General features: G+C 42.0%; 1 protein-coding gene across 3 annotated transcripts in view; it reads right to left on the bottom strand.

Annotated features, from left to right (window-relative positions):
- The window catches only part of LOC105479059 (notch receptor 2), a 189,885-nt gene that overhangs the window by 49,198 nt on the left and 118,407 nt on the right, over positions 1–22,280 (bottom strand). For all 3 annotated transcript variants that reach the window (XM_071069751.1, XM_011736858.3, XM_011736856.2), the window contains exons 6-11: positions 8,689–8,922; positions 6,947–7,102; positions 6,308–6,496; positions 5,251–5,364; positions 4,311–4,424; positions 2,434–2,667 (exon numbers count right to left, since the gene is read on the bottom strand). In XM_071069751.1, the coding sequence (XP_070925852.1) occupies positions 2,434–2,667; positions 4,311–4,424; positions 5,251–5,364; positions 6,308–6,496; positions 6,947–7,102; positions 8,689–8,922 (1,041 nt within the window). The remainder of the gene's footprint in view (positions 1–2,433; positions 2,668–4,310; positions 4,425–5,250; positions 5,365–6,307; positions 6,497–6,946; positions 7,103–8,688; positions 8,923–22,280) is intronic.

Below are 22,280 nucleotides of genomic sequence, written 5' to 3'. Positions count from 1 at the left end.
TTTCCATATTCCCCGCAGAGAAGTGGATATCTTTAGGAGATGTTTCTAACCTTTGACTGACAAACCCCCTTTACCCTCAAACCAAGACGGCAGCACCCCCTCCCAATGAAGCCCTGATGATCCAATGTGACTCTAGCCCCCTGTCCATTGTGTACTTGAGTAGGAAAAGACACCTGGATCAAGCCAGGCCAATGAGATTCTCTCATTACAACACTGAAACACAGACTGTGTGACCTCTGGTCTAAAAATGCCCAGTTTCCTGTTATTTTCTCCAAAGCCTTATTATTCAATTGCTTGGAATCTATAAGAGGCTCTGGGTGCTTTAGTTAAGCTCTGTTTCTTTGTTTTGTTGTTGTTTATTTTTTGTAAATGATGACTTAAGCTAGCTCAAGTTGGTCTGTTACTTGAAACACAAAGAAACTTACTTAAAACTTTACTATCATAAAAGCACAGATGAGAGAAGGCACTGAAAGTAACTCTGGGTAGTATATCTCACTTTAAGTACCCAGTGACTGACTACCACAATTTTAGCTGGCAAATTGTAAAATATTTCTTCCACCCACTCCCCTATCCAAACACCAAACTACCAACTTAGGCCATATAAGTGGAACAGGAATTCTTACTCTAGAACTTGAGACTATTCATAATGCCTCGTTTAATGGATTTTCCACCCAGGTCCCTGATACATGCCAGCTCTTTCTCCACCCATTACAGACCAACATTTTTTTAAATGTTGTCTGACTGTTGCTTGCTTTAATTCTCCAAATAACTGCAGGAATGTCTTTGGCAAGTTCTGACAGATTCTGGGCCTTCCTTTCCATGCTGCCTACAGATCACTCATATTGACTTCTCACCTTCTCAGTGACAGCTACTTACACCATACCCTCTCTGTCCTCCCCAGAAAACACCTGATATATCCTGATATAATGATATAATCCCAGAGAAAACAAAGTGCTTGCCAACCCACCACTCACCCAGGTTTCCAGTATGTTTACTATGATGGGAATGATAGCAAAGTCTAAAACAGCCCCTCCATTCTAAAGGCATCCAGTCAATTGCTTGTAAATCTCTCAAATTTCTTTTCCTACTATAATTTCTCATGTCTGAGGAACAGCCCGGAAGCAAATTGCTTTTGGAAGTTTTCACAAAGATCTATTCAGCCCTTTTAGTGAGTTATCTAAATGGGGGAGGGAAAGGCATTTTCAGCTGTGACGGCATGGGATGTTTTTCGTATGCTTGAGCAATTCAAAAAGGACTTTGTTTTCAAACTTGGCATGTATGAAGTCTTGGATAAAGACCAGAGCCTTTGACAAGTTTGAAGAAATGGATTTGGAAACAATAAAAGAAAATGAGGGCAGCTAACTACCTTCTCCACCTCTGCTCTCTACATAGGTCATTTTCCTTACATCCAGAATGAGTTCTCAATAAATCACTCCTTTATATTGGCAGGTTTCCTTCTAACAAAGGCACACATTGGTTAATCTTCCACTAATACATTTTCCTTTGATCTGGAACATAAACTTCTCTGTCCATTAACCATAGTTATGACCATGATCATTCATCTAATAAGTAAAACAGAACCATTCAAACCTGTGAGATGCTGCTCCCTGAGATAATAATACCCCATTCCCCCAACAAGGAGCAGCATGTCCTCACGACCAACAAGGAGTCATTTAACCAAGGCCAGAGAACAATGATGAACTCTGAGGACAGGAAATGACAGCTCTGCGTTCTACTTTAGTTACTGTGGTGTGTTGCAAGGTATCTCCTCTTCCTTAGAATCCCCCAAGATGGCTAAGGCCCCACCAGAGACAAGTGACTGAAGAAACATGACACACTAAAAAGGCTGAACTGTGAAAGAGAAAATACACTGAAGGAAGGGAGGCAGGGCGGGAGGAAGGGAGGCAGGGCGGGAGGAAGGGAGGCAGGGCGGGAGGGAGGGAGGGAGGGAGGGAGGGAGGGAGGAAGGAAGGAAGGAGGGAGGGAGGGAGGGAGAGCAGGAAGGAAGGAAGGAAGGAAGGAAGGAAGGAAGGAAGGAAGGCAGGCAGGCAGGCAGGCAGGCAAGAAAGCAGGCAAGAAGGACTGAATTTATTAATCTGGGTGGGGTGAAACTTAAAGAAAAAAAGATAATATAGCCACAAAAAAGAGGGTTTTCAATTTTAAATAATTAATTTTAATTTTTGAAGTGGTATGCCTCTATTTAACAAAACACACACACAAAATCATCAGATTGGCAGAGCTATTGTCTCTGACTTCTCCACTGGCTAGGGCCATCTGCCTTGAGACATTTATGTTTGTAGCTTTGGCTGTGCTTCTCAGAATTAGGACTGTTTTTTAGGTATCTGAGCATATGCCAACCGTCTGAAACATCCGTGTAAATCGATCTGAGAAACAGTGAAAACCCCATACCAAACATAAACGGAGTGGGCTTACCTGATGTGCCCGGCTGGCAGTTGCACTGGTAGCCATTGACCAGGTCGATGCAGCGACCATCGTTCAGGCAAGGGCTGCTATAACATTCATCAATCTGGTCACTGCAGATGGCGCCCATGTACCCAGGATTGCAGATGCAGGTGTAGGAATCAATACCATCCTGACACTGACCATGGTGGCAAGGATCGGGGTCACAGTTGTCAATGTTCTCCTCACACAACACACCAGTGAAACCTTTGGAAATAATTTTATCAAGGATTCTCAAAAACCACAGCAGATACTCCACACCAGAACACAAGTGTAGCTACATCCATTTACTCTACACATTCCATGTGTGGTCAATTAATACTGCAGGTCTTGAGCGGTAGAAAATGACTATCTGCATTGATTTAGAAAGCATGCCTGGAGAGAGGTGCTTAAAATAAAGATTTCCAAATCAAATTTTAGAATTGAAATACGTTTGCAACTGATCAATAGTTTCATTGCAGAGATGCTTTAACTGCATCTTCATTTTTTATTAGGCTTCAGGTATAACAGCTCAAAACATTTTTCCTCTATATATTTATCTTTGTATTTCTTTCTTCCCAGCCCAATTTACAAGTTAATGATTTTATGTATCTTATGTTCCCAGTTCAGACTTTGGAGGTAAGAGAGCTTTATTTTACTCCTCTCAGCTCCTCGGACGGTATTATGCATATATAGTAGTTTTAAATAAATACTGGTTGAATAAAATGAATGAACCTGTTACGAGCATTTAAAAGAAAAAGAGACAAGAGTTCCTTTCTTTGAGGCTTAAATAGACAAACATTATATCTTTCCCTAGAAGACTCCAGGAGACCTCTCCCCACTTTTAAACCTGAGCTAAAGGTTTTTAATCCCTTTGAAACTTATCCTCTACAAGAAGAATCTGGCCAGGGAAAGACAAAATTTGGATTCTCCAACAAAGGGCAACTATTTGCAAAAAGAAAGAAAGTGGCTCATCTGAGTTGTCCTAACCTAAGTAGGTCTAATACTTGAAATATTAACTTTTTGTACTAATTTTCACAACTAAATTTGCTTTTCTGTGATCAGAAATAAATTACATGCATGATGCCTGTAATCTTTAAGACTCCATTCTCTAAAATTAGATAATGTCTTCAATTATATAAATAACTTCTTTCTCAAGCAGTCAGACGATAAAGAAGTTCACTTCTAATAATTTCTAACCTTTCTGTATAATATTGGCCTGTGTAAAAGGAAATGTGTAATAGGGAACATCTGGCTTACTGAAATCCAATCCCAAGTACAAAATGTGATTACAAACCCAGAAATGCAGAATATTTGTGCACAGATCGTTTTTGACTCTAGTTGCAGAAGTCAGCAAAGAGGACCCAAACTTTCCCAGTTAAAGCTTTCTCTCCTGTCATTTACACACTTGATTCTCAATCCTATTTGGTGTCTTTTATGCAGAATATCCCTGCAATTGTATACATTCAGCCTTTAAATTTCTGGGCCTTCTCTCAGTCACTTGCTTCAAGAAACACAGAACCAGGCCTCCTGTTGAGAAGCCCCAATGAAAAATAGCTTTCAACTGGAATTCTTCTCTTTCCTAAATGAGTAAATCTAGCCAGCTGGAAACTTACTGCTGCCAAAGTCTGTCCCAGAAAGACATGGATACCAAATGGAAATATCTGGGCCAGACCACTGTTGTGGTGGAGGAGGCAGGTGCTGTAGAAAAAGAGAGCAGCAAAAAATTTGCTAGAAGCAGCTCTTCCTAAACACAGAGGAGCCCCTGGGAGTGGACTGACCTGGTAGAGCAGCTAGCAGAGGACAGGGACAAACACCCTATTTTGTTCAGATGGACCTACCAAGGAGACGAAGAGTGAGAAGAATCTTACCTGTGGCACACTGGCATTCATAGCCATTTGGGTGATCGATACACTTTGCCCCATTCAGACACGGAGTACTGGAACAGTCATCAATATCAATCTGGCAAACTGGCCCAGTAAAACCTCAAAAAGGGACAGTGGTAACATGAGTTGAAGGATTATCTTGCATCTTCCTTTACTATGAGAATGATGTCCAGGGAGGGGTGGGTTAGGTTACTGGCAGGGCTTATACCAATGGGTCAATAAGCCTATGCTTTATTATTCTCCCCAACAGGTAACTGGAATAACCAGGTGACACTCAGGGAATCAGAGGCAGTTGTGGTGTGTCTCCACCATTGCTTCTTCACAGACAGACTTCACTTGTAAAGGAAGGATGTAGGAAGTGAAATTTATAGGTGGAAACGTCAAACGAGTAACTGTAGCTTCAGAGGCAACAGAAACCTTCTCTCTGAAGATACAATGGGGTAAGATGCAGTCTATGGAGGACAATTTGGCATATCTTCAAAAATAGCTTGAGGAAAAAAAAGGAGAGACACAGAATCCTGGAAAAATTGGCATGTGTTTTCTGTTCCTGAACTCATGGGTGAAATGTCTAAAAATAACAGTCTCACAGAGGGCCTTCAAGAATACGACCCATGGGAAAAAAACAAAATCCCGTATAGCCTACAACTAAGGCTTCTGTGAGGTATGAACATTCTGAAATATACACACAGACGAAAAGGTCATGGGCCATTCAAGAATAGACTTGGACTTCTGGCCACAAAGGATTTGTAAGATATAGTAGCTAAAACAAATTCTCTATTTCTGTACACACACACTCCTATCACCAAGCACTTACTCTAATGATTTCCTCATGCACAGCCCACACACGTTCTCTCCCTGCTTTCTTCCCTGTGGTCAGTTGGCTTTGTGCTTTAAGAGAAAACAGGGCCAGGTGGTGGGCACTTACCAGGAGGACACAGGCACTGGAAACGATTGACTTTATCCACACACTGCCCATTGTTCACACAAGGGTTGCTCTGACATTCATTTATTTCTAATTCACAATGCACACCTTTGAAACCTAAACAAAACAGACCACACAAGTGGCTTAAAGAGACAGAAAGGTGTATTCCAGACAAAGAAGCACAAATTTGCAATGATAACTACATTCTCTGCGAGTCCACACACTCCTGCAGAGAGAAAAGGAACTCTGCCATGATGAGAAATAGTCACTCCAAGGATCAAGCAGGACAGGGCATACTGCGAGATACCCATGTTACTGTGAAAAGCGGGAAGGGATTACTGTAAAAGACATTGGCAAGACCTAGCATATAAACAAGGACTGCTCCACATTTTCTGTGATAAATCCATACTTCCTGGACTGTGGAAGGCCCAAAATGTCCCCACTCTATGTTCCCAAAGACAAGCCGAGCTGGAGCTGGTGTTGCCTTCAGGGTGCAGTTCAAGGTCAGGAGTGCCTTTCAAGGCTGAAGTAGCTGGCAGCCTTCATCAGGCAGAGCAGCCAATGTTAGCCATCATTTCAAGCTGGATTTGGCTGTATCCTCTGAAAATTAAAGACATGGTCTCTGCAGAAGAGCTCCAGAATACAACTAAACATGTACTGCACTTTAGCTAAATGGAAACTTCCTATATAATTGTGGATAAAATTTATTTCTATAAATGGAATGGTATGGTATTTATAATTACATGAAGGTATCAGAAAAACTTGCTATTTAAAGGATTCTTATAGTAAATCATTTTTGAAATTTTCTATTACATGTGGATTTTGATATAACAGGCTTGTTTAACTTGGTCTACATAGCTTGGTGAATTCTAGCACTGCCTTACTCTTTGAGGAAGGAAGGTTTGCTTGTGAACCCTGACTTCCTCTAGTCCCCAGTCAGCAAAGGAAATCAAATGCTGACAGAGCTCATCAGATTGCAATAGTATACTGAATGCTCTACCAAGAGAAGTTCAGAACAGTCCCTCCTCTCTAGACCCCACATGCTGATGGGCCCACTTACCTGGCATGCACAGACATGTGAAGCCTCCAATCTTATCCAGACAGGTAGCATCATTCTGGCAGGGATCTGAATGGCACTCATTGATGTCCATCTCACAACGAGGTCCTGCATAACCTTTCAGACACTCACAGTGGAAGGCGCCATCTGTGTTCACACATTTTCCTGCATGCTCACAAGGATTGCTATTGGCTGAAAGACACAAGTACCAATTACTGGGATCAAAGCACTTGAGTTTCCACAAATGTGAACAACAGAAGAAGATCTGATGGTTATAGCATCAGGGCCAGGCCTTTAATAATATCATTCCCAATATTCTTTTTTCCTTAATTTAAAAAGAAATAAAAGCAGAGTATCCTCAACTGTTAGGCATTTCTGCTATTGCAGTTTCTGCCCAAACTGTCATTGAGGTATGGCTTTATATTAAGAATCAAGTACATACCTTTCATACATTTAATCCCCAGAATGGAATATATGGTTATGGTTATGCTGAAAGGTCACCTGTAAACACCGGCCACATAGCAAGAGGAATCTGAGGTTTGGGTGTATGTAACTTGCTCCTACAGTAAAACGTGCTTCAGTTTAAACATTTGCTGAGCTCAACAAACACTTCACAGAATAGAAAAAGTTCTGGGTACTTACCCATGGCACACTCATCCACATCTTCTGTGCAGTCAGCCCCTTTGTAGCCTTGTGGGCAGGTGCAAATATACTGCCCATTTAGGGGGTTAGTGTCACACAGTGCCCCCTTGTGGCAAGGATTGCTGATGCAGGCATCATCCAGATGACACAGGAGACCTGTCACAGGGTGGCGCAAAGGAGAACTAAGAGAAAATATCTCTCACTTGGGGAAGAGCTTTCTCTTTCACCCAGGAGGGAAAACCTCATGATCAGTTCCTCAGAAACCAACATAGAGATTTATAGGCAACTTCCGCTTTGCCTGACCTTACCCTGGGGACATGCTTGGCTACCAGCAAAGTACCTAGCTGCAACCCTAGACTCTGATCCTGAGCCCTCAGCTAGACCTCTCCTTCAGTGCAGAGACATCTACAGGCCAGAAAATAAGACGGAGATAGGGGCCGGGCGCGGTGGCTCACGCCTGTAATCCCAGCACTTTGGGAGGCCGAGGCGGGTGGATCACAAGGTCAAGAGATGGAGACCATCCTGGCTAACACAGTGAAACCCCGTCTCTACTAAAAATGCAAAAAATTAGCCGGGCAAGGTGGTGGGCACCTGTAGTCCCAGCTACTTGGGAGGCTGAGGCAGGAGAATGGCGTGAACCTGGGAGGCGGAGCTTGCAGTTGCGTCACTTCACTCCAACCTGGGTAACTAAGCGAGACTCCGTCTCAAAAAAAAAAAAAAAAAAAAAAAGAAGACAGAGATAGGAAAATGGAGCGACCATCCAGATAGTGTGCCAGATTTAGCAAATAAAACAGAGGATGTCCAGTTGAATTTTAGATAAACAAGAAGTAACTTTTAGTATGTCTCAAATATTCCATATAGCCTATATTTTATCTGGAATCCTACTTCCCCAATATTATGCTACCTGATGATCATGGGGCCACCTGAACACCATCAGCCTCTACTAGAGTAGCCTTTTAATAGCACCAACGTTCCTGATTCAGGTGGCCCCAGGTCTCTGAAGATATTACTAGGCTTCCTGTTTTATATAGTTCACATGGGAACTGGATTTTCCAGTCTGCAATTAACTTAAGAACAGGTAACTAAGGCTTCTTCCACAAAGCTGGAGCTAGGGCTTTTGGAAAGGCATCCATGAAAGAACATTTCAAAACTGCTGGGCAGAAAGTTCTCCCAGCTAAATTATCTTCTCCCATCACCTTCCTCCTTACATTGCTCTCCTTCTTCTAGATCTAGTAGCTGTTAAATTGAGAGGTGAGAGGAATGTTAACCTGGTAGCATGTAAAAATCTTCCCTGAGGGGAATATTTTCATAGACATTGAGGGTTAGAAGGCACTTAAATGTTTCTCTCCTGCCAACTTCTTCTGAGTAAATAGATGGTTTCTTCTTAAAATGAAGCCTGCGGATCCATTTCTTAGCCATTTTATCTTAATAGCTGAGGTGCTTTTCAGTCTAAGATCTTAAGGACTTCAGCAGATGCTCCAAAGACAATAGTTACTAACTTTCCTTTTTTGGAATGAAAAACTAAAGTATGAAGAGTTGAGAAGAGAGCCTAAAGTCCTAAGGAGGAAGACTATCTTCACAGCACTTTGGTTAGCAGGTTACATTTCTGGAACAGTCCTGAGTGATATGTTCCCACAGATGGTTAACTCAAAGAATACAGCTATTTGGGATGAAAGAGAAGGCAGAGTCCTGAATGCCCCCGCCCCTTCCCCGTTTCTAGCTCCGTCCTTCTGCTAACCTACCTGCCTTCCCCTCTGGGCACATGCAAGAGAAGGAGGCCACACGGTCGATGCAGGTGGAGCCTGGAGTACAGGAGGCGAAGGCACAATCATCAATGTTCTCACTGCAGTCATCTCCACTCCAGCCGTTGACACACACACAGCCATAGCCTCCATTGCGGTTGGCACAGGTGCCCCCATTCTGACAGGCATTGGGCTGCAGCAGGCATTCATCCACATCCTCTGTGCAGAACTGTCCTTTTAGGGGAAAATTACTTTTGATTAGAGCTCTTGAGTCTCAAAGAATTAGTACCATACCAGCCCCCACACACACTTCATCTTCAAGTGACCTGTCTGAAATTAAGGCAAGCAGAGCTCACAGAAGGCCAGGTCTTCACATGAATTTTAAGGCCAACTTGAGCCATCCAAATGACATTTATTCTACGCAAATCATTTCAAGATGAATAGAATAGTTCCTACCGCTAGAAACTCTAACAACATGAGGGTTTAGCCAACCTATCAGAGAGAAGGTAAAACCTGTAGGACCCTTGAGTTAACTAATCCCTGGGTCAATGAACATATAAGTAAGAAGAGCAAGGAAAGAAGAGGATAAAAGATGAGTAAGAAAAAAAAAAGAAAAGGAACCTATATGCCAAACATTAGGGTAACTGTTCTATATCTTGACTGTATCAATGTCAATACCCTGCTTGTAATATTATGCAACAGTTCCATAAGATGATGTTATCACTGGGAGACACTAGATAAAGGGTACAGGAAATCTTTCTGTATTAATTCTCATAACTGTGCAAAACTACAAGTATCTGAAAATAAAAAGTCTAATTTTTGAAAATGTTAGGGCAAGCAACATAGGGCAGAGAGAAGACATGAAAGATGTTGAAAATCTCTGATAAAGTATGGATGTGAAGGGCAAGGCCAAGAATAATGAGACTGGAGCAAGCTGTGCTCAGCCTGAGGCACTCCATACTTAAAGGATGGGGATTTGTGGAAGAAGACATGGAAAGTCCACCCAATGTACTAGGAGATGAAAAAAGGACTGGTATGCACTGCCTGAAAAAGACCACACTAAAGGAAGCTAAACATGAGCCCACATCTGGCTAGGTTGCAGGCCACCAACTATAGCAACAATGGAGACTAAGGCAAAGGCTCTTAAGTCCCTTAACAAAGAACAAGAGAATGTCTTCAATTTACAACCCAAGAATCTGTGATTAACAAAAGCAGTATAGGGCCAGATCATATGAGCTATAAAATAAATTGGTGGTTGGTTTTATTTGAGGTCTTTTAAAAACAGTTTAGAGAGCTACCAAAGGAACTAAAATTTAGATCATCCGAATTCTCTAAAACATGGTAAGTTGTTGAAAATAAAAAAAATGTCAAGGTGTCCTTCATTCTTCCTTTGTAAATAAAACTCAACAAATAATTTTAAAAGGCACTCTGATAAAGAGACCTCCTAATAAAAAAAAGAACACAGTATTTGCGCTTAGAAAATGCCAAGGCTATCTCCAGACTCGGAATACCTAGCAATTTGACTGGCTCATGTAACTGTAGAAGGCCTGTTAGCCATTATTACTCACAGATGCTAGTTGTATCTGACTTAACCTGACTGCCTGTTCTTTATTCCTATCTAACATGTACCTCCATTACTATAGAACCAATATCACTCTATCACACTTGTTTGGTTGTACTTCTGTCTCCCACTACTTGGTTGCAGTTTAGAGGGTTTTTTTTGTATTCCCAGCCAAGAGCCAATTGCCTAGGATGGCAGGATGGGAATGTGGATGTCTCTAGAACTCTGTGTTCAGCATAACCCTTCCATGCTCCTCTCCTAAGTCCAGCCATATAATTCTTGAAGAAGCAACCACGTCTTTACATGATCAAACCCTCCTGGCCATAGCTGACTGACCTAAGATGGGCATCTGATCCAAGCTACATCGCTGTATCTCTCCCAAATTATTGGAGTAGGACCACTTTGCCACATAGACCAAAAAGATGAGGAGGCTGGTCTGCAGAGAAAGTGATATGGGTGAATAAGCAGTGCACAGAGAGCCAGGCACAGTGGCTCACACCTGCAAACCCAACATTTTGGGAGGCCAAACAGGAAGATCACTTGAGCCCACAAGTTAAGAGACCAGCCTGCAGGCACTACTCGGAAGGCTGAAGTAGGAGAATCACTTGAGTCATGATCATGCCACTGCATCCCAGTCTGGGCAACAGAGCAAGACCCTATCTCAAAAAAAGAACAATAGAAAAGATGTGCACAAAGGGAAAAAAACACGGTGGCATTCAAGTTGTTGGTTCCAATTGTTACTGAAGCCCAACTACTAGTAAGCCTACTCAGTGGCATAGCCATTCTGAGAGATGCCCCTTGCAACAGGTCTTTCTAATTTGAAACGAGGTTGTGTCAATTGCAACACAAAGTATTAACACAGAAAGAGTGAGTGAGGGATGAGGCAGTGAATGGGGGAGGTAATGAGGGAAATGAGGGAGGGAGAGGATGAATAAGAAAGAGAGAACACTGAGGTAGTGAGTGAGGGAGTGACTGAAAGGAGTGAGCGAGGGAGGCAGTGCGTGACAGAGTAAAAGATGGAAGGAGGTGAGAAAGGGAAGGAGGGAGTCAGTGAGTGAGTGAAGGAATTAGAGAGTGAAAGAGGGAGGGCGTGAGCACACTGGCAATAATCTCCCTCAGGGCAGATGATGTCATTTATTACAGAAACTCTGCTGTCTTATAGTGCTAGCAGAAATGGTACCTCAAAGTAATGAGAGCTGTGTTATTAGGATGCAGGTGGGATTGAGAAATGAAAACATGACCAAGAAGTAGGTGAAGAGTTACTGCAACATGAAAATTGCTGAGTCTCATCTATTATATTTATGCTAACTCAAATATCCACAATACCCACCAACCAAACTGACTTGCTGAATGTGAACAATTTAGATGTCATTTTCCTTTATTGAAGCTTTGTGATAATTTTGGGTACTGTCAGACACAATGTGTTTAAAGCTATTTTGTATACATTTCTTATGCACTATAATAAACAGACACTGAAATAATGTAGCAAGACAAAGTAGGTAAATAAAGGAAAGGAAATGTGGCACTCTTGGGAAAGGAAACCAGTAGCCATTGACTGCCTACTGAGAAGCAAGCACTGTGCTTGGACTCTCATAAAAATTGTCTCATTTAAATCTCAGGACACAGTCTCAGAAAGGTAAAATAATGTGCCTTTGTAAGACAGTGAGTGGAGGACAGTTGAGATTTGAACTGGAGCTGCCTTACTCCAAAATTCTTAACAAAGACCTGAGGTGAGAATCTGACCATATCAAGCCATCTCTGCATGTCTTGGGCTTCCCAAGGGCACACAGGCATGGGGAAGTGGATGGGATGGAGGAGGTGAGGACTCATCATGACTCAAACAACTGGTTGCTGGAAACACTTGTGACTGCAAACTCCTGTCTAAAAGGGAAATGTATTTTTAGGTACAGTCCACTGTTTTTTGTTTTGTTTTGTTTTTTTCTGAAACGGAGTTTTGCTGTGTTGCCCAGGCTGGAGTGTGGTGGTGCGATCTTGGCTCACTGCAAACTCCACTTCCCAGGTTCACTCCATTCTCCTGCCTCAGTCTCCCGAGTAGCTGGGACTATAGGCGCCCGCCACCACGCCTGGATAATTTTTTGTATTTTTAGTAGAGACGGGGTTTCACCGTCTTAGCCAGGATGGTCTCGATCTCCTGACCTTGTGATCTGCCCACCTCGGCCTCCCAAAGTGCTGGGATTACAGGTGTGAGCCACCACACCCGGCCAGTCCACTGGTTTTTGAATGAGACTGAATTTTGAAGATTACCTGTCTTCACTGAACACCTTTGGACCATGTATCTGTTTGACAGTGCTTGTTAGGGACAGGTAATTTAGAGATCCAAGAAGACACCGGCTTATAAGTAATTAGCTACTGGATGGATCACACTTCTCTAAGGTTCAGGCACATTTCTACAGATTCACATTTCCTCCTAGTCCCATTTCTGCCAGATTATTTTCTCCCTATTAAACTTCTATCAACTGGTTCTAAAATTCGGATTAGGAAGAACAGTAACCAGGATGGCCATAACACTTGCTTATTCTAAAATTCCCAGTGGAACATCTGCTACGACACAACAACTTGCTTCACGTCACCACCCTCCAGGCACAGGAAAAACCAGTGCAGAAGCCTAAAAATAAAAAACTTCAGGTTCAGGAAGGTAAAAAAAGGAAACAAAATCTTCCCAAGTTCACACGGTTGGTGAGTGAGAGTGCTGCACTGAAACCCGGATTGGTCTGACTGCAAATCTGATGCTCTTTGACTGCAGCAGAGTTGAGTATTCAGCCCTGGATGTGATCAACACAATCCACAGATGAGGTCCCGGATCCCAGGGTCTTATAGCACCCTGAGAAGGCACAGGTGCATAAGACAGTTAAGGAACACTCATATTAGAGAGGAATAAAGGCACAAGGTCACTAGATACTTGAGTGGTAAAAGTTCTTGGCGATCACCTAGAGGTCTTAAGTGTATGCTCTATGGTCACTGAGTTTATCCCACTGGCGCAAGAAAGCACCAACCTGGGCTGGTGGTTGAAGATTTACAGAGGAATACAGGATTAAGTCTTAAACATATTAAAATAACTGGAGTGTATTCTTTGGCTGGGGTTTTAAAAGAAGAAAAATTTGGAGGTCATTGAGGCTTTGAATTTGAGTATGAATTCGGAACTTGATACAACAAGTAAAGGAGGATGAGGAAAGACATGATCAATATTGTGTTTGAAGGTAAGTTGGCCAATAGAATATAGAAGGGATTAAAAGCAAATGAGTTTGTTAGTAGGGAAAGGAGGAGGGAGCACTAAGTTATAGGCTACCTAGCAAATAAAAGCCTTTGGTGAAACAGGAGAGCTGTATTGTTTCCATGTCCTACCAAGCTACTAAATCTTCAATACAAACAAGTGTCAGCATGTGTCATCACCTGTGTCAACATACAAACTTTGCTGGTGAACTCCCAAAATGTTGCACAAAGCTCAGTTAGGCAAGTTTTCAAGGGCAATAATTATCCCTCTCACTAATTTCCACCTGCCAGATATTGCAGGCTACTGTCATTTTTTTAACATCAGGACTGAGGTAGAGAACTAGGCTCTTATTTCCTACGGGCAAAAGAGAAAGAAAACAACTTGTTTTTAAAAACTACCCTCTCTAATGCCACAATGACTCTGGAATAATCTGAAATGAAATGTTAAACTAGCATATCCTTGGCTGATACCTTAAACACTGAGTGCCACCTGTAACTACTGACAATTTTCTGGTTGATCACTTTTGCCTTGTAAATATACTCAAATCTATACTCTCCTTTGTACAGTTTATGCTAACCACAATAACTTTTGTTGATTCCTCAAACATTGTTTCCTCCTGCCTCAGTGCTGCTGCAGAAGCTGCTCTGTCCACCTGAAACATTTTTTCCCTGCTTATTCACATGGCTAGGTACCTGTCTTATCAATAGAGTAGGTCTACAAATGCACATCTCATAATTCTCCACCACTACATCATTCCATTCAATCCATCCTGGAATGTATCACAAGCTGTGATTTTATATTTATTTACTCTTCACAGTCTCTTTCCCATTTTGCTATAAGCTCCAGGAGGACAGGGACAGTGTCTGCCATTAACCTTGGTATCTATGCCAGCCACGGCACTAGACACTAGTGGTGAAACTGACTTTGGACAGCATCTAATCTAACATGCTCATTTCACAGATGAGGAAACTAGGACCTGAGAGGTATAGCAACTTCTCCAACTTTGCACAGTTAGTTGGCAAAAGAATTAGAAGCAAAAATAGTTCAGTGCTGATAAAGACTTTGGGGTGTGAGATTGCTACAGATCAAGTTAGTTTTCAAAATAAAGAAGGCCAATCTGAGCTGACTGTTGAGGGATGTAGGGAAAGAGGAAGAAGCTAAGAGTACTACAAGTGAAGATAACATGGTATTATCAACCCACCATTAGCAAAGGAAGTATCCTGTTTTGGTTTTGCAGGAGTAGGGTCACCTCTATGCTGATCTTTTCTTGTTGCTCCATCCTCTGGCTTCTTCAGGCTGAACAAGTAACATTATGGGCACAGTTGGCCAGGCGCGGTGGCTCACACCTATAATTCCAGCACTTTGGGAGGCTGAGGCAGGTGGATCACAATGTCAAGAGATTGAGACCATCCTGGCCAACATGGTGAAACCCTGTCTTTACTGAAACTACAAAAATTAGCGGGCATGATGGTGCATGCCTGTAGTCCCAGCTACTTGGGAGGCTGAGGCAGGAGAATCGCTTGAACCCAGGAGGCGGAGGTTGCAGTGAGCTGAGATCATGCCACTGCACTCCAGTCTGGTGACAGAACGAGACTCCATCTCAAAAAAAACAAAAACAAAAACAAAAATTATGGGCACAGGCTGTGGCAGTAAATATAACAGGGTGAACCTAAGAGGTCTGTGCTGAAATAGAAACCATGGCCTGGGCCTCATTAGCACCACGCTTCAGCCAAGTGAGCCAAGGACCACGGAACAGTCAGCATTTATGAGCTGTAACACGCGGGGACACAAACAGCTCATTACGGCTCTCTCAAGGCAAGGGCCCCACCCCACAAACCACTAGTTTGACTCGGAACAACAAGTGATGGGTAAAAAATAGAGGTGGACAACAAGAGAAAGAAAGAAAAGAAGAGAAAGGAATTGAAAAAAGTAAGGTGCTGAGACTCGGCTCTCACCCTTTCCAGTCATCTCTCAACTGTGAAGTCTGTGGGAAAAAGTTTGATCACATCACTGGTCCTGTTAAGGGTCAACTCTCATTGCAACAACAATCTCCACAACAGGAACAAATAAAAAATGAGCTTGGCTGGCCCTTGCCCTGACCCTGCTACCTTCTCCTCTATGGCTGAGTCAAGAGAGCTCCATCTCCAATATACCCTTCCAACCAGCAGTCCCCCAAGCCCCTGAGTTCTGGAGTTTCATCTCTTTCTGTATCACAGAAGATCATTCTTGTGACTTCTATCCTACAAAACCTCAGCTCTATACACAGGAGACTTTCTATCACGCTGCTGAAGTTGGAGATGAAGAACAAAGAACAAGCTTGAGAGTCCCATCACCTGCAGGGAATAAAGTTGGGTGAAACATTCTGTATAAACACTGCTGTCTACAGGCCCTACCTACTGAGAGGATGGTCTGGGAGTATCGATGTGACTAAGGGGATAATGTAGTTGTGGAAAGGATACTCATACAGAATAAACGCAAGAAATTCCTCCGCTAATTCTAGACACCATCATCTTTTTCAGGACTTCTCAAAGGCCTGGTTTCCCTGCATCATGACCAACGTATTTTCTAATGAGCTGCCAGGATGATCTTAACATGTAAAGTGGACTGTGCTGCTCGCTTGTTCAAATCCTTTGATGAATTCTTTGCATTTAGAATAAAATTCTAACACCTCCCTGTGTTTTCTGCCTATCTCTTTAAGCTCTAACCACGAAATACCACTAGCTCCAGCCACTCTGGGCTTTTTTCATTTCTCAAAATGATCACATTCTTTCCCTCCTCAGTGACTAGCACATGTTATTCCTTGTGCCTGGGATAGTCTTATCCTCTCTCTCCCCAACTCCTACTCATTGTCTATGTCGAAAATGTTACCTTCTCAAAGAGACCTTACTTGCCTGTCACTAAACACAATTAGTTCTGCTTGTTAATATGCTCTCCAGATACATTCTATGTTTCCTGCAAGGCATTTAGTACAGTTCAAAATTTTACGGAGAACTATATTGTCTATGCCTGTGTTTCTCACTGGACTGTCAGTGCCATGAAGAAACGGGGGGAGCTGTTTCCCTCATCACTGAATCCCCAGCATGCAACACAGTCCCAAGCTTAAATAAATATTCCTTAAATGAATGTTTATCTGCTTAAAGTTCTCTTATTTAAGTTACCCTAATCCCAAAATAATATTCATCTTTCAACTCACCCCTCTCATAGCAACAAACAGTGTCTCTATTCTGTTCCTACCCCAAGCGACTGTCACCCTTGTCTACACCACCAGTCTACACACAAACCCCTCATCCCAGTCCCCTTCCTGTGTCACTAAACTCCATCTCATTCGTATACCACACCCAGATTCACCTTGCCTTTGCACACTAATCCTTCAACTACACCTCAAGGGCAACTCTACATTAAGGTGCACAACTTCCTTCTTTGACTGAAACCTGAGTTTTCCCTAAAGGCACCAGTCCAGTCAGCCCTCCGCAGTGGAGCTCCTGCAGTCCTCCTCTTTCAAACACTGCCACCAAGAAGAAACTAGGGGAGAAAGGGTGGGTTTTCTCTTTATTCCCCAACATCACTACTAACCTCAGCAGTAAAAACATATGTACTGAGTTATTTCTAGGTTCCAGATGTGATAATAAGTGCTTTACATTGATTGTCAAATGTAGTCTTCATATGTAATTAGTCTAGTTTTACAGATTTAGTACAAACTTGGTGCACACTGAAGAAAAATACTAAAGTATCTTAGAAAGGTAAGAAGAGCTGTGAATTTGGAGATGAGGTTGGGCTGGGAACAACTGGAAAATTGAATGCTGTGATTCATTCATTCGTTATCTAAAAAATATATATGTATACACACACACACACGCACACAAACACAGTGTGCCAGGCTCCGACTATACACACTGGGATTATAATGGTGAACAAAACAGCCATGGCTTCTGCCTGCAGAACTTACAAATAGCAGATTTATAAACAAACAAACAATGATGACACAGAGTGACAGGTGCTTTCATAGATACCTATTGCCTTGGGAGTACAGAGCAGGGAGAACAGAGAGGAACTAGAGAATGAAACTTTTAAGAGAAGGCCTGGGAGGAGCGTGCAAGAGGGAAGAAGTGTGTGAGAGGGTATGTAGAAAAAGGGTGGAGTACGGAGTATTTCAGGCAGAAAGTATAGGCTTGAGTTGAAGAGACAGCATGGCTCACTTGAGGCAATGAAAAAAAATTCCTGTGGTTGAATTATAAGACATGCATTAGGGGAGTGCAGAGAGGTGTAGCTGGAGAGGGAGTTACATGCACAGCCTTGGGACTAAATCCAAAGACAAGGAGGACCCACTGAAGTGTTTCCAGCAAAGAAATGACTCGATCCAATGCGTGTTTCAGAAAGTTCACTCTGCTGCAGTGAGGAGAATGGACTGAACTCCACCTCACCCCTCCAGGTCAACAAAAACTTCAAGCACTGCAGAGTCCAGGCTCCTGTGGCCACTATAGCAACGAGAAATACTGCAGTGCATCTGGGGCAGATTCCGAAGGCAGCAGCACTGAAAAGCATCCAGGCTCAGCCTCTGTGTGGATTGCCATGGAGGCTGGGCCAGTGCGGGGCATTCAGAAAGCTGACCCCCACCACAGAGAATAAAGTGGTGTCAAGCTTCTGTCTCCTGCTGGGAGGCCCCACTCTCTGGCTCTCCCCACTTCCTTAGGCTGCTGGGTTATTGAGCCAGTTTACATAAAAGCCCCTCGCTGCACCAGGAGGAAAAACTAGCTGCAGCCAGGTTGAGAGTGAGGAGATACAAAGAGTACCCACCTCCCTTGTCTATGGGCAGGCAGTTCCTCTGCTCAGAATGAATAAAATGGAAAAAAACAACATGGCACCTACTGAAAGATTCTACAACATAAAACATGGAGAATGTAATGCTTAAGATATTTATGAAAAGCACACTGGGAAAATTATTCACTTCCAGGAGCTAATACATTTAGAAAGAACTAGTTCTGTATGCTCAAGACATTTAGACATATTTATGTTCTACAAAGAAATAAAAAATAATATAGGACATTAGTCTCTGATCAAAGGGGCTGAGAGGCAGGCAGAAGAGGCTACAAAGGACTGACCTGACAATGAAGAAGTATAAGTCAGTGTTATAAAGAAGAACCTTAAGAGAGCTCTCACAGAACACAAAACAAAAAATGAACAGATTAAAAATCAAGAGAGACTTTAGCTCTGCAGACGAAAGAATGAAGATCTAATACAAAGATAACAGGTTTTCCTGACAACTGTACAACAAATGAAAAAGAGAGCAGGGAGCCCAGTGTTACGTATGAAAAAGAAGAAACACTCAACTGGCATTGCATTTCCCTAGAATAGTAACTGGAAGACACAAAGGAACAATGTGTAAGAACTTGATGAGATTAATTCGTGACCCAAGAATTTGATATCTAGTCAAGATACAACTTGTGTATGAAGACAACTAAATCAAGACATTTTTTGAATAACCAAATGGGTCCAACATGTAACTCCTCTGAAATAAAATTATTCAAATATACTTATTTAGCTAAAATGTGAATGAAAATAAGGAACTCAGAAATGAAAATGCTGTGACATAATTGCACTAGTAGTTAGCACAACACAAGTAACACATAAAACAAAGTCAAAAATATTATAAATTGGGTTATAAAACTGTAAATATCAAGAATAATTTTAAAGAATATTCATATGTTTATAAATTTGATAACAATAATATAAATATTGAAACTCAGATTATTTATATAAAATCTAGGGAGTGAATGAAAGATATCAGAAGTATGCTAATTCCTCATCTTCAAGAGAAAGAAATCAATAAATACATTCTAATTTCTGACATTAAAATTAGATAGATGGATTGAAGTCCTTTAAAAATTAAAAAAAATACATAGTATAATATAAATTATCACACCATGGTCTGTTGTTCTCCTGGACCAATTTCCTCTTCCTAGAATGTGGCTTACGTTCTTGCTCTTTCCTCTCCTGTATCACATGAAATCAATATTTGGGTTGAGGACCACTAAGGTTATCTGAATCAAGGGTTCTTACTTTTCTCAACCTTACAGACCTCCGCATCCACTCCATATCACAAGCACACTCACATTCTACACTCCTGTTACAAGACACTCATTGTTCTTGTCCAAGATCTCAAACTTGGTACTTCCACTCTCTGACTATAACTTCCCCATCTTCTTCCTTTCCCATTCCCAGTAGACATCTTACCTAATGTATTCTCCACTAAAACCTGTAAGAGTAAACCCCTTCCAATAATCCACTTCATTAGCCAACGCCCTTTGAGCTGCCTTAGCTCTTAGTGTAGCTGAGCTCTATGGTCAATGAGATGAATAAAGTTTCTACCTCCTATAACCCTGTGTTGTGTGTGTGTGTCTCTCTCTCTCTTTCTTTTTAGTTGTGCAAAATCTTACACAGTGATCTAAACCCATTTTGCTCCTTCCTCCTTCCCCAAGCCTACTTTTTTCTTCAACTTCCTGCAATCTAGCTTCTTAGTCTTGTTTGTATTAAAACTGTATTTCAGAAAATTTCTAATAACTCAAATACTCTAATGAACATTTTGCGGTTATCATTCATATTTGAGTCTCCTGGTTGTCACTTATTAATAACCATGGTTTGTTAAAATCAGTCCTGGGAAGGTCAAAATAAGTAAGAGCAGTTTCCTGCCTTCCAGAGACTGATAGTCTCTTATGCAAGCTGAGCACATAACCCAGTAAGAGTAGTGAAATATTACAGGAGCTGCCACCGAGGCATTTAGAGTTGAGTTCACGGCAAGCTTCTAAGGCTGCATCCTTTGACTCAAGGATGCTATCACGGCTGAGCTCTCTTCCCACCTCTCAAACCTCCCCTTTTCTCACTTTCCTTCTTTGGATCCCATTCCTCATCCATTTTCTGAAGGGTGGATGTTTCTCATACTTCGGGTCCAAATCCTCTGTTCTTATCACTCCACCCAATTTCCCTCACAGACTTGACACATTCCATGGTAACCAAAAGACTCAAAATCTGAGTCTCTTGTCCCTGTCTGTATTCTGAGCTCCTGGGTCTCACGTTTTTCACTTGGAAAACTCATCTCCAACTTACCATCATCTCTATCCTATTTCTCCATCTCTGTCAACAGTTCCCATCCATTACTCAGACTCAAAACAGAAGTTCACTCTTCTCGATCACCTTCCTTACGCCACCAAGTACTTAGATGCTTCCCAATTCCTACCACTGTTTCTTTCAAATTCACATTCACACATACTTTCTACTTCCTAGTGTGGTTATGTGTGGACTTTCTTATGTGTTCCTAGTCAATTTTACCACTCTTAAAATAGGAATCTTTTTCTTTGTTTCTCTTACACTATCTAGCATAATATATTCCGTGTAGCAGTTGTTCAATAAATATCTGTAAGTAGGTCCAAGAGATAAATTATTGAACCTACTAACAACCATTCCACGGGGGCCTAGAGAGCTATGAAGTTAAACTGGATCATGCCTGTAACATAGCCAAGGCAACACCCTGAGTCACCAACTGTAGGGCAGGAAAGATCCTGCAGTCTCACCTCCTGCATGTGGGGCTAGACTATCTACTCATCCTTGTTTCCACCAACAGCGCCACTAATCAAGTCTGGGACATCTGGGGCAAGGGTGCTTCAGGTTAGCACTGTGGCAGTCTGCCCAACTGATAGGAAACTGAATTTGGGGTGAGGAGGTAGAATTCAGAGAACAGGCTTATTATAGAGTCCTCACAATCAAGTTGACAGCAGAGAAATTGAAATATGAGACCTTTTTCCCATTCCTCCATGCAGAATACAAATGAGAATACCTTTCCAGTCCCAGATTTAAGTAGTTTAGTCTCTCAATCAAAAAGCCCCATCCCTACAGTCTTAAACAAAGTAGAAAAATGGTTGTGAGAAAAGCCTCACTCTAGAGAATAACTCATCCCCAGCTAGAGGCTGGACTGAGACAGGAACATCCAGCTCAGAATAAGAGCACCATGAGGAAAGTCTCCATTCCCAGACACGAGGAGCTGATGCGCCACCTCTGGCGAATGTACTTGCAACTCACGCCAAACATTTTTACTGAAATGGGAGCACCGACAGCAATGGAAACCTCCCCCAGCTCTTGAGGCTCATCATGCTCTAAAGGAGAGCTGAGAGAAAGTGTGGTCAGTTTTCTTTGACTCATATCCACCTAACTTCCATTGTTCACTTCTGCTTCATGTCCCAGAGCACTATTCCAAGCCCACGCTGAAATTACATTTCTGGATTAATAACAAGCACAAGAAAATAAATCACATCTGCCCCAGAAGTGAGCCCAAAGTCAAAAGCAGCCACAGAGAGGAATTTGTGAGTTGAGCTAAGGGTCAACGTTAATTCTGAAGGAAATGAACCTTCAAAAAGAAAATTCAAATAACAGTCTACGTAGACAAAACATTAATCTATGCTGCTCTAATAAATTTTGAGCCCTTTAAAACCTTTTTTTCCTTAAATGGGTATCTGCCAGAGCAGAAATTCTCTGATAAGATGGCCTGAGGCCAAATACAGTATAATAAAGACATTTGTGCTCTATCTTCATCCAACTATCAGGTCTACTTCTATTTCCTAAAGGAACATCCAGTGTTCAGGCTTACCCCTCTAAGACAATTCCTATAAAGAAATAAATCATCTCCCCACACCCACTCCCGAAGACCAATTTCTTTTTTCCATCTGAGCTTAAGCTAGTCCACAAGAGTGGTAGTTTTTGAAGGCACAAACAAACACTAATTAGACAGCCACTGTAGGTAAAAACGCCTGC

This window comes from Macaca nemestrina, chromosome 1, assembly GCF_043159975.1.
Source record: "Macaca nemestrina isolate mMacNem1 chromosome 1, mMacNem.hap1, whole genome shotgun sequence".
Taxonomy (NCBI): domain Eukaryota; kingdom Metazoa; phylum Chordata; class Mammalia; order Primates; family Cercopithecidae; genus Macaca; species Macaca nemestrina.
This window is presented reverse-complemented; position numbering and strand designations above follow the sequence as displayed.